This window comes from Aquarana catesbeiana, linkage group LG02 (genome assembly GCF_042186555.1).
Source record: "Aquarana catesbeiana isolate 2022-GZ linkage group LG02, ASM4218655v1, whole genome shotgun sequence".
NCBI lineage: Eukaryota > Metazoa > Chordata > Amphibia > Anura > Ranidae > Aquarana > Aquarana catesbeiana.
In genome coordinates, this window is record NC_133325.1 from 81,523,837 (window position 1) to 81,538,930 (window position 15,094).

Here is a 15,094-nt window from a genome sequence, read left to right on the forward strand (position 1 = left end):
GACATGACCTTTCGCCCAGACTTGTGGGCACCGAGTTTCACACAGTTATATCAACACAATAGCAGTCGTCCCGTCTCCTACATTGTATAGAGGATAATGTCATTAGCTCATTCAATTAACATAAACACAGGTTGATGACACCAGCATCTCCTCACAGGATGTGTCCCAACAGAATGAATCCATTGAAAATCCAGGGCCCATAATCAAAAGGCAACAGGCTTGCATACAGTCCTCTCCAACAGCCTCTGTCCCGGCTAGGTCTGTGACATTTCTCCCCTTTCGGCAGGAGACTAACACAGGAGGAGACCCCAGATGGGTTGACTCCGAAGTTAGTCCATAGTTCCAGTCCTCTACTGCCTGTACCCACACAGTACCCCAAACAAATTGTTCCAAACAGAGTATTACTCACCCAGCCAACCTCTGCCTCTCTCAGAGAACATATCTGCCGCTGGGGAGAGGCCTGGACTGGCTCTTCTCCCTGGAATCCTTTCTGCCGCTGGAGAGAAGACAGGGTGTCTGGGCTCACTCTGTCATGCTGTTGGGGATCGGGGCCCACTGCCCAGCATCCCTGGGGTATACAGGTGGAGACTGAAGTCCCATCCACCTTCACAGGAAATCCATCCTCTGTTAGTTGAGGGCAGAGTCCAGCAGTCCTCGGCCCTGTTGCCATCCCTTCTGCTGGAAACCCCACACCATCTGTTCCGGCTAACTGTTGGAGAGGGAGGCCGACGGCCCCGCCTCTCTGGAACTCTGTAGTTGTTGCCGGTGCTGGGCAGAGGTTATTAGCACTCTGCCCTGTTGCCAGCACTTCTGCTGGGGACTCCGCATCCTCTGCTCCGGCTAACTGTTGGGGCAGGAGGCTGGCTTCCTCCACTCCCAAACTGTGTAGCTGCCATTGGGGAGGTGAGCCGGCTGCTTCCTTTTCCATTCCCTCCTCTGGCTGCTGGGACAACATGTCGATGGTACTGTCTCCCAGGTACACGGATCTTTGCTGGGGAGGAAAGCCCACTTCCTCCACCCTGGCCAACTGTTGGGGAGGGACAACACACACCTCCTCTCCCTTTTCCCCCTGTATCTGCTGCTGGGAAGTGATTGCCATCTTCTCAGCCTGAGCCTCCACAATTGCTGCAGGTGTGGGGCAGAGGTCTTGGACCCTCTGTCCAGTTGCCAGCACTTCTGCTGGGGGTTTGCCAGGTGGTTCCTCCTCTACAGAAACGTCTATTAAATCCCCAGTCTCTGGAATTGGTAAAAGTGTGGGACAGAGGTCTTGGACCCTCTGTTCAGTTACCAGATCTTCAGCTGGAGAAGTTTGTTTTAACTCCATAGATGCTGCTGGCAGAAAATCACATGTCCCTGTCAGTGTTGTGGGAGAAAGGCCGACTACCTCTTCTCTCAGGAAGGCTGAAGCCACTGTTGGTGCTGGGCAGAACACAGTGAACTTTGGCCCTGATAGCAGCTCTTCTGCTGGAGGCTTATCAGGTTGTTCTTCCTCAGCAGAAAAGTCTATCAAATCCCATGTCTCTGCAACTGATGTCTGGGGATGGAGGTTCACCATCTCCTGTCCATGGAACCCAGAAGATGTTATCAGTGCTGGGCAGAGGTTAGCAGAGCTCTGCCCTGTTGTCAGCACTTCAGCTTTGGGGATGGCATTCTCCAGATTTTCCACTGCAGATTCTCTGGCATGCTGCTGGACAGGCACATTCCTCCATCCAAGATCATCCCATGCAGAAACAGGATCATCAAGGTCAGTCAGCACTTGCTGCATCCGCCATAAGACCTCCGCCTCCATAGCTGTGGGGGCAGGTTGGCAAAGCACACTATTGCTCTGCCACATTGCCGACTCTTCAGCCAGGATTTCAGGATTGTCAGCTAGTATTTCCTGATAGTCCCAGGCAAAGGGAGCCCAGCCCTGGCACTGAGCAATGTCTAGCAGCCGTCTGTAGGCGATCTCTAGCTCCCATTCCTGAACGGCCAGAAACTCCAAATCTTCCTGTGCCCAGTGCACTTCCGAAATGTTCAGTAGCCCTTCTCTGAAATCCATGATTTCGTCCACCCGCCGCTCCAAATCACTCCCAAAGTTAGGGTCCCCTGTCAGCTTCACAAACAGTCCCAAGCCGCCGTAGCTTAAGCCTTCCATTGGGCTGTCATCCGCTATCCAGGGACATGCTTGGGATACATGCCACCGGAGGGCTCTGTAGCTCTCATCCAGCTTTATCTCTGCCCAGACCAGCCTGCTTAATTCAGCTGTCTGCTTCTTGTGTGGTTTTTCTCCCAAAAACCGCACCCGCAGTCCGTACTGCGACCAGTACCTTTCCTCGATGGAGGGGAGAACTTTTCCCTGGTGTCGCTGCTCACGGGCTAGCGCTTCCTTCCAGAGTTTGCAGCGAATAGAATCACACCATCCCAGCAGGACCTGCTCCGATACTGGTCCTCTGTGCTGTATCTGCATCTCTCGCAACCTCCTTCTGAATTCCTCATCCATGGCGGCTGGTATCTGTACCTCTCCTCTCCTGCTATCTGGACCTTGGATCCAGATGGAAGTTTGGATGTCCCAGACTGCAGGAAGCTTTCCCGCTGCTTGCCACCAATGTCACGGAACGTCCCACACTCCGCTTGAGTGCTTCCGTCATATACCACTTCCTCCCAGTCTGTATACAGATATCAGATATTCCAACCTCTCTGAGCAGAAAACAAGACGACACTTGCTTCACTGCTAACATGGACTGTTTATTATGAATCAAAGTTACAAGACTTTATATGCCGTTGGAACCTCCTCTAACAATACAACTGTAACTTAATTAACATGAGCTAATTGGTAATGAAGAAATGTGGGGAATTGGCGCTGCCCTATGTAATAAATGTTATATGAGGGTCTAGGAATTAAATAAGTAAATAAGTGATTAAATTAGTGACAGCAATTGTGTATGTGAAAGAATAAATAGGTGTTTAAGTGACTGTCCCCCTATATATGCACCAAAAATAATTGATGTAAAATCCTACTGAGTGAATGTGCACATCTTTTGTATCATGTAAATAAATTGAGTTTATAATTGCTCCACTACCAGTGGGGACCTATGTATACATAATAAACCAAATAAAAATAATAATAGAGTTATAAAGTATTTTTATACAACGGTCCGTGAACCAACCCACTGTTTAAGTGCTCGTGGGGACCCACAGTATCGGTCTAAACAGAAGACACTCATGGTGAGTGGAGCCTAAGAGGGACACCAGAGACAGCTACCCAAAGACACCCACTCCTCTGCCTAATACTCCCTCGGGGGTGACGGATTCTGGTGAGTGGGGGAGCATCGGGGGGGAGCACTTGGAGTCACCAGCTTTTATTTTATTTTACCTGCACGGAAGTCACCTTACATCACCCTTTGAGTATTCCTGAATGCAAGTTAACTGATCCTGATCTCCACATAATAGACATTTTATTCCAGTATATGCCAATTATAGGGACTGGTCTACGGATGGTGTATTTACACTTGGTGCCTTTTTATAAATGTTATTTGTTTTGATTCCTGCATATATATTTATAATTATAATTGTATTTTTTATGGTATATCTATGAAATTTGAGGGCATTTAATTTATAGCAACTTATAGTTTGTTGCACTCTCGTTACTTTACACTCAGTGCACTTTAATCACTTTATTCAGTGGGGGTAATTGGTAACCACATATGGTTACCACGAGCACTTAAACAGTGGGTTGGTTCACGGACCGTTGTATAAAAATACTTTATAACTCTATTATTATTTTTATTTGGTTTATTATGTATACATAGGTCCCCACTGGTAGTGGAGCAATTATAAACTCAGTTTATTTACATGATACAAAAGATGTGCACATTCACTCAGTAGGATTTTACATCAATTATTTTTGGTGCATATATAGGGGGACAGTCACTTAAACACCTATTTATTCTTTCACATACACAATTGCTGTCACTAATTTAATCACTTATTTACTTATTTATTTAATTCCTAGACCCTCATATAACATTTATTACATAGGGCAGCGCCAATTCCCCACATTTCTTCATTACCATTTCCAATTAATTCCTCATTAGGAATTAATTAAGGGGAGGCTGCAGCCCTTTTCAACAGTTATTTTCCTAAGCGCGGACTTTTCAAATAAGTAACATGAGCTAATTATCTAATCCTTTATACAGCCTAGGTGACCGAGACATGACCTTTCGCCCAGACTTGTGGGCACCGAGTTTCACACAGTTATATCAACACAATAGCAGTCGTCCCGTCTCCTACATTGTATAGAGGACAATGTCATTAGCTCATTCAATTAACATAAACACAGGTTGATGACACCAGCATCTCCTCACAGGATGTGTCCCAACAGAATGAATCAATTGAAAATCCAGGGCCCATAATCAAAAGGCAACAGGCTTGCATACAGTCCTCTCCAACAGCCTCTGTCCCGGCTAGGTCTGTGACAAGTACTTATTGAATGTTTTTATTAGATTTAATGAACAAATGCCTAGGTTTCAATAGCCATCTGCTTTAAGAGTGTCACAAGCATAAGATCTTATAAACGGGCTCAGATACTAGAAAAGTCAAGATGAAAAGTATATTGCTGTGTTAACCAGCTGCTTACATTTCTTCCAGCTGATAAGTGTTTATAAATGTTTCTGTTACATAAGCAAAGCTTATTCAGGGCATAAAATATTGCTAATTTCTGGGAAAATTAAGGGCTTTGCATAAGCAATCTTCTTTCTTTCTTTTTTTTCCTTAGACACACGGCAGTTTTATTGTAAGGCCTGTAATAGCAATTTCTTCAGACTAGCTACAGATTTTAGATAATGGTCAAAGGTTGATTGATCTTGTGGTAGATCTCTACATTACCCACAGGATACATACACACAACCACATGTATGGCAATACCCTACAAATGTGTGTAAAACAGGAATCCCAGGTGCTTTTCAATGAAGATCAGTCTGTCAAAAACAGACAAACTTCTAGCCTTTTGAGTGCCATATTCTGAGATGTCTGCTAAAGTCTGTGGTACTCGGGGGTCATAGCTGAACTTGCTGACTTCAGAAGAGTAGAAATGTAGTAGGGTTTTGTCTGTATTTATCAATGATTGTGCTTTTTTCACTTTTTGGGGCTTTTTTTAAGCCCACTTCACAAAAAATGAGAATGGGCATTTGGAAATAGAAAAGGGTGACCCAGCCTACCCATCCCTGGCTTTTGTTTTTTATCATACAAAGTCCTTCAGCTGCATATAATTATCTGATTGCCATTAACCAAGTGTTCTGGGAATGTCTAGTCCTCAGCCTTTGATTCCACCCTGATCCACCAGGGATTCTTAATTCTAACCTGTTTGAGTATTTAGTTCTAACTCCTATAGTGTTAATGCGCTTCAGTATGGTGTTAGACTCACCTTAATGAGCTTTAGTATAGGCGTTAGACTGGCGTTAATGTGCTTTAGTTGGTGTTTTACAACCGTTAATGACGCTTTAAAAACATTCCCCAAACACCGTATGTGCTGTTTTGACTCCTTTGATGCGTGTTAAAACCGCTCTGCAAACGCCTATTATTTTTAAAGATAAGAGACATTACAGGAAATAATTTGAGGTGTGGCTTGTCATGCTGATTTCCTGTGCATACTCCATTAGCAAGGTAGGCAGCAGGCTGGATTCCTTTACTATGCTTTATCTCATGTTTGTCGTCCTGCATAGAAGGAAGTGACTGCAGGATACTCTATGCTCTCCTTTATTATTACAGGGCATTGTGGGACATTATATTCCTCCTGCATAATTTTTTTTTTAAACTCATTTTAACACGCGATACTTTAACATAGCCTTGAATGGGAGTTGTTGAAAGGCTTCATACTCTTCCACACTCAACTTGAGGCTTCAATTTGATAACGCTTCATGTTTTGATAATGTGTACAGCACTGTGTGCTGTCCATTGTTTCACGTGCATAGGCATTTGAGGAGCGTTAAAAACGCCCCTCAAATACCTGCTTGCAATGCCAATGTGAACTTGCCATTAAATGCACACCCACCATTTCACGTGTATAATAGGTGAATATAGAATATACAGTACGTAGAAAAGATTAAAATACTGTTTCAAAATTCCTCTTTTTTTTTCCTGATAATGTGGCCATTTTTTTACTTGCTGCACAGCGCACTGTACAATGGTTGGGCGGAGCAAGCAGGAAACCTCTAATGGATTTTGCAGACTTCACTTTAGAAGGTTCTCTACCTTTTTCTTTCTCGAACATCACGGGACACAGAGCCACAGTAATTACTGATGGGTTATATAGGTATCACTGGTGATTGGACACTGGCACACCCTATCAGGAAGTTCAACCCCCTATATAATCCCTCCCCCTTGCAGGGATACCTCAGTTTTTACGCCAGTGTCTTAGGTGATGGACGTGTAAAGATGTCCTGTGCTGAGCTCCAAAGGGAATATCCTAAGATCCTATACTGGGGCAAGCCAGGCGAACCGGATCCATTCAAAGTGTCTTTTCATGGCCGAATTGAATGGTACCCGGGCCTCGTGTCCGAAGAAACGAGGTTTTACCCGTAATGCTTCTCTTTTTAGAGAGCTGGACCCCGCAGATCAGAAAATGGCTTTAAACTTCCTAATTTCTGGCGAGGTGCTTTACGGTCCCAGAACTGTTGGATCCCCCTACTGATGGGGGCCCCAGTCTCTGACGGTTTTTTCAAACGGAGCCCACCGTGAGAGGTGAAGATTGGGTCTGTGTAAACAGCACCCTGCGGCTGGATAAGGTAAGAGGAGATTCCACAGAATTTTTGAATTCTAGTGGCTTTTCTCCTTTAAGGTAAATGCATGCTATGCCTATTGTGACCACCGGGGGCTGCCAAGAGCACAAACCTACACATGCTGAATGTCTGTCTCAGGTGTTGTAATCGCTGTGTATGTCCCAGCGTATCAAGCAGGCTGCAAGCAGGTAAGGTGGATGGGGGGATTTCTCATGTTTGAATGTTCCCTCCCAGGCTAGAGAGGGGCCACAGGGGTCTAGAAAGTGGTTATACCACCCGGGCTCTGTGGCCTAATGGCCACCATCTCTGAAGATAGCCGTTCAGGCAAATCTTGTTACCAGTCTCCCTCCTTCCCCCCCCCCCCCATCCCCAGCCTTTTCTCCAGAGCATGACAGGAGAGTCGGCAGTGCGGGAAGCGCTCGTTTTTTTCAAAACTCGAGGGGGGGGGGCGGTAGAGGAGGGGGCGGAATGTCAGCACAGAGTGTTTAGACTCCCACTCAGGCCAGCTGCAGGCTATTAAAGGCACTCTGTACAGGTGCACTCAGCCTTCTGAGAGACACAGAGCTGACGGTCGCATGTAAGGTGGGACACAGGCATTCTCCTAGGCAGCATTTACTGAAGTAACACCAGACTGAGCATTGGGTAGCAAGGCTTTTAGCCAGACTACATCGCTCAGCGGACAGTGTTCATTTGTATACCTCACACCTTGTTGCTTTGCACTATGGGTAGAAGAGGTTCAAGCACCCCAGGAACCAGAGACACTAGGGGATCTCGTTCAGGTTCTGAGGGCCCCCTGTCGGCAGCATCCTTCCCCCCTAAAGATGGGCCAGGGACGGCTAGCCAGGGAGAGCCATCGGGGTCAGGGGCTACACCTGCTTCTGGCACTTCAGCCCCTGTATATATTACACAAGAGGTTTTTTCCTCAACCATTAATGGTCTAGAGGAAAGATTAATGGCCGTGATTACGTCTTCACTCAGTGGAAGAAAACGCACTAGGCTTTCCTCTGTTCCCCAAGACCCTCAGACAGAGGAGCTCTGGGATAAAGGAGATGAATCCCTTTCAGAGGATCGGGATGGGATGGATGATTCCTCTTCGGAGGATTCAGGTGGAGAGGGACCCTCTGCAACTTCCCAAGAGGAGAAAGTCTTAGTGCAGATCCTCACTGGATTGGTCCGCTCCACATTTAAGTTGCCCATACCTGAAACTGCTAAAGAATCCTCTTCTGCTTTGGGGTCACTGAAACCTTTCCAAGCAGCACATGCTTTTCCTGTTCATACTTTACTTGAAAAGCTTATTTATTCTGAGTGGGATCACCCAGACAAACGTTTTTCCGCCGAGAAAGTTTTCAACACTTTATCCGATGGAAGAAAAGTTTATTAAAATGTGGGGAATTCCGGCTATTGATGCCGCCATTTCCTCAATAAATAATAGCCTGACTTGTCCTGTAGACAATGCTCAGATGCTCAGGGATCCTGTAGATAAAAGGATGGAATCCCTATTGAAGGATGTTTTCTCCTTAGCAGGATCAGTGGCCCAACCTGCAATAGCAGCGATTGGAGTCTGTCAATACTTAAGAGACCATGTTAAGCAGGTCATCAAAGTATTACCTGAACAGCAGGCCCAGGGGTTTGCTAACCTTCCAGCGGCCTTATGCTTTGTGGTTGACGCCATTAGAGATTCTATCGTGCAAACCTCCCGTCTTTCACTGGGGTTGGTGCATATACGTAGAATCCTATGGTTGAAAAATTGGTCAGCCGAAGCACCATGTAAGAAGCTACTGGCTGGGTTTCCATTTCGTGGTGCAAGGTTGTTTGGAGAGGACTTGGATAACTATATCAAGAGAATCTCTTGTGGGAAAAGCACTCTCTTACCTGTCAAGAAGAAGAGTAAGCGTCCCTCTTTCAAACGGACTCTTTCCCCAGCGCCGGGGGCTTCAGCCTCCAGGCAGTCTCGACGGCCGCCTCCATCGGGGTCCAGAGACAAGAGTCAACCCCAGGGACAAAAGAAGTCCTGGGGAAAGAAGCCTACTAGGCAAAACACTAAGACCTCTGCATGAGGGGGCGCCCCCGCTCACTCGAGTGGGGGGAAGACTGCGACAATTCTCAGAGCTCTGGCAGGAGGACTTCCAGGACAGATGGGTAGTCTCCACGGTAACCTTAGGGTACAAGCTGGAGTTTCAGGAATTCCCTTCTCCTCGGTTCCTCAGATCAAATGTTCCCAGAAGAAGCAGTCGCTCCTTCTAGCGTTAGAGCGACTTTTGTCGCAGGAGGTCATTATGATAGTTCCCGCAAAGGACCAGGGATTGGGCTTCTATTCCAACCTTTTTACGGTCCAAAAGCCAAATGGGGATGTCAGGCCCATTTTGGACTTAAGGGATCTGAACCGATTCCTAAGGATTCAATCCTTCCGCATGGAATCAATTCGAACAGTAGTTCCCACCCTGCAGGGAGGAGAATTTCTGGCATCAATAGACATCAGAGATGCATATCTGCATGTGCACATTTTTCCTGCTCATCAGAAGTTTCTGCGCTTCGAGGTAGGAGGGCGCCATTTCCAGTTTATGGCTCTGCCCTTTGGGATAGCCACTGCACCTCGAGTGTTCACAAAGATCTTGGCTCCTCCTCTGGCCAGATTAAGGGCTCAGGGTATAGCTGTCATAGCATACCTAGACGACCTGCTCTTGATAGACCGGTCGGTAGCCTCTTTGAATGGAAACTTGAGGACCACGGTCAGGTATCTAGAACACCTGGGTTGGATCCTCAACTTAGAAAAGTCTTTCCTAAAACCAGTAAGAAGACTGGAATATTTAGGTCTGATTATACATACAAGCCAGGAGAAAATATTTCTACCCCAGGCAAAGATCACTGCTTTGAGAGAGCTGATTCTGACAGTAAGGACCAAGAAGGGTCCCTCAGTCCGCCTTTGTATGAGGCTACTAGGGAAGATGGTGTCTTCATTCGAAGCAGTTCCCTATGCTCAGTTTCACTCAAGAATGCTGCAACACAGTATTCTGTCGACCTGGAACAAGAAGGTTCAGGCATTAGACTTTCCGATGCACCTGTCGCATGCGGTGCGTCAGAGCCTCAATTGGTGGCTCATACCCGAAAACCTGCAGAAGGGGAAATCCTTTCTACCGGTTACCTGGACGGTGGTAACAACAGATGCCAGTCTGTCAGGTTGGGGAGCAGTTCTGGAACAGGCTGCGGTCCAAGGAGTATGGTCCAAGACAGAGAGGACCTTACCCATCAACATTCTGGAGATCCGGGCGATACATCTAGCTCTAAAAGCCTGGACTATCAGGCTACAGGGTTGTCCGGTCAGGATCCAGTCCGACAATGCCACAGCAGTGGCTTATGTCAATCATCAGGGAGGCACCCGGAGCCGAGCTGCTCAAAAAGAGGTGAACCAGATCTTAGTCTGGGCAGAGATGCATGTGCCATGCATATCGGCAGTTTTCATCCCGGGAATAGAGAATTGGCAGGCGGACTATCTAAGTCTCCAGCAGTTACTTCCAGGGGAATGGTCTCTGCATCCCGACGTCTTTTGGGCCATATGCCAAAGATGGGGGGTTCCAGATGTAGATCTCTTTGCATCCTGATTCAACAAAAAGATAGACAGATTTGTGGCAAGGACAAAAGATCCTCTTGCATGCGGGACGGATGCAAGGGTGATTCCGTGGCATCGGTTCTCACTGATTTACGCATTCCCGCCTATTCTGCTACTACCACGACTCCTTCGCAGGATCAGGCAGGAAAGGAAGTCGGTACTTCTGGTGGCCCCCGCTTGGCCCAGAAGGACTTGGTATGCAGAAATAGTAAGGATGACGGTAGGTTCCCCGTGGACACTACCGGAACGCCCAGACCTGTTATCTCAAGGTCCAGTGTTCCATCCTGCCTTACAAACGATAAATTTGACGGTTTGGCTATTGAGACCCACGTTCTGAAGAGTCGTGGGCTCTCAGGTCCTGTCATATCTACCTTGATTAATGCAAGGAAGCCAGCTTCCAGGATGATTTATCATAGAGTCTGGAAAGCTTATATAACCTGGTGTGAATCCAGAGGTTGGCATCCCAGGAAATATGTCATAGGTAGAATCCTTGATTTTCTACAGATGGGATTAGAGATGAAGCTGGCCTTGAGTACCATCAAGGGCCAGGTCTCTGCTTTATCAGTATTATTTCAGCGGCCACTTGCTTCGCATTCTTTGGTCCGAAACTTTATGCAGGGGGTGATGCGTCTTAATTCTCCGGTTAAAGCGCCCCTAAACCCCTGGGACTTGAATTTGGTCCTGGCTGTGTTACAGAAACGGCCTTTTGAACCAATAAGTCAGATTCCTTTGGTCTTGTTGACAAGGAAATTAATTTTTCTGGTGGCCATCTCTTCTGCTAGAAGAGTATCAGAATTAGCAGCTCTTTCCTGTAAGGAGCCTTATTTGATTATACACAAGGATAGAGTGGTACTACGCCCTCATCCTAGTTTTTTACCGAAGGTGGTTTCTGATTTTCATTTAAACCAAGACATTGTTCTACCTTCCTTTTTTCCAGATCCCTGTTCTCCGGAAGAGAGATCTCTACATTCGTTGGATGTAGTAAGAGCAGTTAAGGCCTATCTAGGGGCAACTACTCAGATCCGCAAGACGGATGTTTTGTTTGTGCTGCCAGAGGGTCCCAATAGAGGACAGGCAGCGTCAAAAGCTACCATTTCTAAATGGATTCGACAGTTGATCATTCAAGCTTACGGTTTGAAACAGAAGATTCCTCCGTTTCAGATCAGGGCACATTCCACAAGGGCTATTGGTGCTTCTTGGGCAGTGCATCACCGGGCCTCTATGGCTCAAAGCTGCAAGGCCGCAACCTGGTCTTCAGTTCATACATTCACCAGATTCTATCAGGTGGATGTGAGAAGGCATGAGGATATCGCCTTTGGGCGTAGTGTGCTGCAGGCAGCAGTACAGGGTCCTCAGGTCTGATTGCACCCTACTTGGTCGTGGTTCCCCCCCCTCAGGTAGCATTGCTCTGGGACATCCCATCAGTAATTACTGTGGCTCTGTGTCCCGTGATGTTCGAGAAAGAAAATAGGATTTTTTAAAACAGCTTACCTGTAAAATCCTTTTCTTTCGAAGGACATCACGGGACACAGAGGTCCCACCCCTCTTCTAATACACTATATTGCTTGGCTACAAAACTGAGGTATCCCTGCAAGGGGGAGGGATTATATAGGGGGTTGAACTTCCTGATAGGGTGTGCCAGTGTCCAATCACCAGTGATACCTATATAACCCATCAGTAATTACTGTGGCTCTGTGTCCCGTGATGTCCTTCGAAAGAAAAGGATTTTACAGGTAAGCTGTTTTAAAAAATCCTATTTTTTGTGGCTTCCCAGCACTGATTGGCACTATTGTACTCACTGGATGTCAGTCACAAAGCTGGAGTCACCCACAAGCTGATGGGGAAAAAAAAGTCACATGCTGCGGATTGAATCTGGAGAAGGAGAAAGTGATTAGCTGTACTAAATAAAAATAGCAGAAGATCAGCTGCTATTGTGTTTCCAGGTCAAAAATGAGATATTGAAGGATGGAAAGGTTAAGACCATAGGTAGAGGTGATAATTGTAAATTAATTAACATGCAGAAAATGTCTACATTTATTAATACTTTAGGTAGACCATAACAGAGCAAGTTCATGAACCATCCCTGTCCTGTTATGTAAGCCCATTGTAGTTCAGATAGATCATATGACGTCCCACCTTCGATCTGACCCCTATGCAGAATCCTGTAATTACTGTAGATACAGAAGAAACTAATAAAATCTGGGATTTGTTTATTTAAGGCACCCCCTGGATTAAAGAAAAATCTGCTGAGAACTTATGAATCTTGGACATCGGAGCAAGTCAGTAAAAATGGCCTTTCGGCTCGGGCACAGGCTTTGTTCAGCTTGGCATGGTTTCATGCTGTGTGCCAGGAAAGAAGAAACTATATTCCTCAGGTAAATACTCCATATTCCACTTTCACGGTATTTGCCATATTGCATGTCTCATTGCTCCATCATGCTGATTGTTATATAGTGATATGTTTATTTTTCAGACCTCTTATGTGTCCCTCAAATTAGTATGATGAGATTATGTAAGGATTTTTAGTTAAATGCAGAAGCTGTGGTTTATCTCCTCATTCTGGGTGCTGCAGCTTCAGATTGATGATTTACATTATGATGAGATCCCATAGAAAAGGACATTTCTAATCCACAGTTTTTGTTCTCATTAATTATTCACCGTTCTACCTAAGCCTTACCTCCCAACTTCCTGAGATGGGAATGAAAGTAAGTATCTAGACATAGGACACACCCCTTGCCACACACCCCTTAAAGGAGAATTGTACAAAAAAAATGATTGATCCCACAAGTGCTTTTTTACCATGACTATTCCTTTACGTTGGATTTTGTAATTAAATAGAAATGTGGAATACAAATGCAGCAATTCAGACATTGGATTAAAGGTTTAGCACTGTAAAACACTTTGAACTGGTGCATTTTATATTCAACTATATAGATCTGACCAAAATGAGAGACAAATGAGGAAGAAAGAGGAACAGAGTTCTGAATGAGTGACAGTCCCTCAAAATAAAATGTTATGACTAAGCATGTGGAGTGCGAAGGTGCTTACTTAAATGAAAACTACCACACTGTCCTTTTTGGATGCAGTCTTTCTCAGAGGGTAGATATGTATGGGATCTGCTTTAGATACCCAGGAGGACAGGGACAAGAGACCAAGCAGATATTCGAGTTGCAGAATAAGAATACACAATTGAAAGATATAATGCTATGCAGTGTACGTGGATGGTACATGTATGACTCAAAGACCATTTTACAGGTTGCCAACAGTAATAATTACAATAGTTAGCTATTCATTGAAAGTCTATTCTGTAAGGGTTCCTCAGAGCCGAGGAATGGTTGAACAGGCAAGTAGTATTAACCAGTAAATTAATGATGACAGCACATCATAGTGCAAAGTAAGTAACTTTACTGCAAATCTTGTAAGACAACAGTAATATTTCAGCATCATGGGGGCCTCTTTTATCATGATAACATAAAGACAATGTCAACCACTTGACCTCTGGAAGGTTTTACCCCCTTCATGACCAGAGCAGTTTTTGCTATTAAACACTGAGCTACTTTAACTGGCAATTGCGCGGTCATGCAACACTGTATGCAAAAAGCTTTATTTTAAAATGTAAATGTAAACCCTCTTTTATACCCATTGAAGTGAATAGCCTCAGATGATAAACAGAGATTAAGCAAATCTCCCTACTTAAGTTTTACATGTACAGTATATCTGCGGTCTTTAGCTTGCTCATAGGTGTGCACAGCCTATTGCATTAGGGTGTGCACCCCAAAGCTCAAACACATATGTGTGTGTGCATGTGTATATATACTGATGGTGTCAGTAGAGTTGACAGTGTCTTTAGGGCACAGATCGGTGTCAGTAGGGCAGTGGACGGTGTCAGTTTTTATTTTTATTTTTTTATTTTTTACAATTTTTTAAAATTATTTTTTCAGGAGCCCCATTAGGGGGGTTTGGTGAATAATCAGGGGTCTAAACAGGAGAATCCGTGCTACACAGGGTGATTAGGGTGTGCCCAGGCACACCTGGCACACCCTGTGCGCACACCTATGAGCTTGCTATATTTTTTAGAAAGTGCACATAGTGTTAGAATCTGTTCTTCCTGTTCCAGCAGTGGGAGAGGAGTCTTGGCATACACTGCGTGACAGTTAATTGGCGGAAAGACACCCTCCCTTCCACATAGGCAGAGGAACAAAGATACTTGTAGAGCAGCTGTGAATAGACCAGCTCTCTGCTAATCTATTTATAGCACTCACCCCGACACAAATTTCCAGCTGTTTTTTTCTCCCATGTCGGAGAACGTGTCAGAAGTTATCATGCTGATAACAGAAGTGTGGAGCAGCAGAAAGACGAGAGACAGGGCTTTGGACAGAGATAAGTAAACACTACAGATGTATGTGCCCAGGTCAAATTTCATGAATCGGGTTTACATCCACTTTAATGGTATTTGATCACCACTGTGTGTTTTTTATTTTTTTACAATATAAACAAAAAAAGACTGAAAATGTTGAAAAGAAACTCAGATATTTTCTACTTTCTGTTATAAAATATATATAATAAAGAAAAAATCAAATTTCTTCAATAACATTTAGGGCAAAATGTATTCTGCTACGTTTTTGATTTATAAAAAAAAAAAATCCAAATATTAATTAGTTTGTTTGAAAGCTATATCGTCTACAAACTATGGTATACAGGTGCATCTCATAAAATTAGAATATCATCA

General features: G+C 45.0%; 1 protein-coding gene across 3 annotated transcripts in view; it reads left to right on the plus strand.

Annotated features, from left to right (window-relative positions):
• Positions 1-15,094, plus strand: part of DYNC2H1 (dynein cytoplasmic 2 heavy chain 1) — a 669,732-nt gene that overhangs the window by 427,291 nt on the left and 227,347 nt on the right. For all 3 annotated transcript variants that reach the window (XM_073613106.1, XM_073613107.1, XM_073613108.1), the window contains one exon: positions 12,585-12,740. In XM_073613106.1, the coding sequence (XP_073469207.1) occupies positions 12,585-12,740 (156 nt within the window). The remainder of the gene's footprint in view (positions 1-12,584; positions 12,741-15,094) is intronic.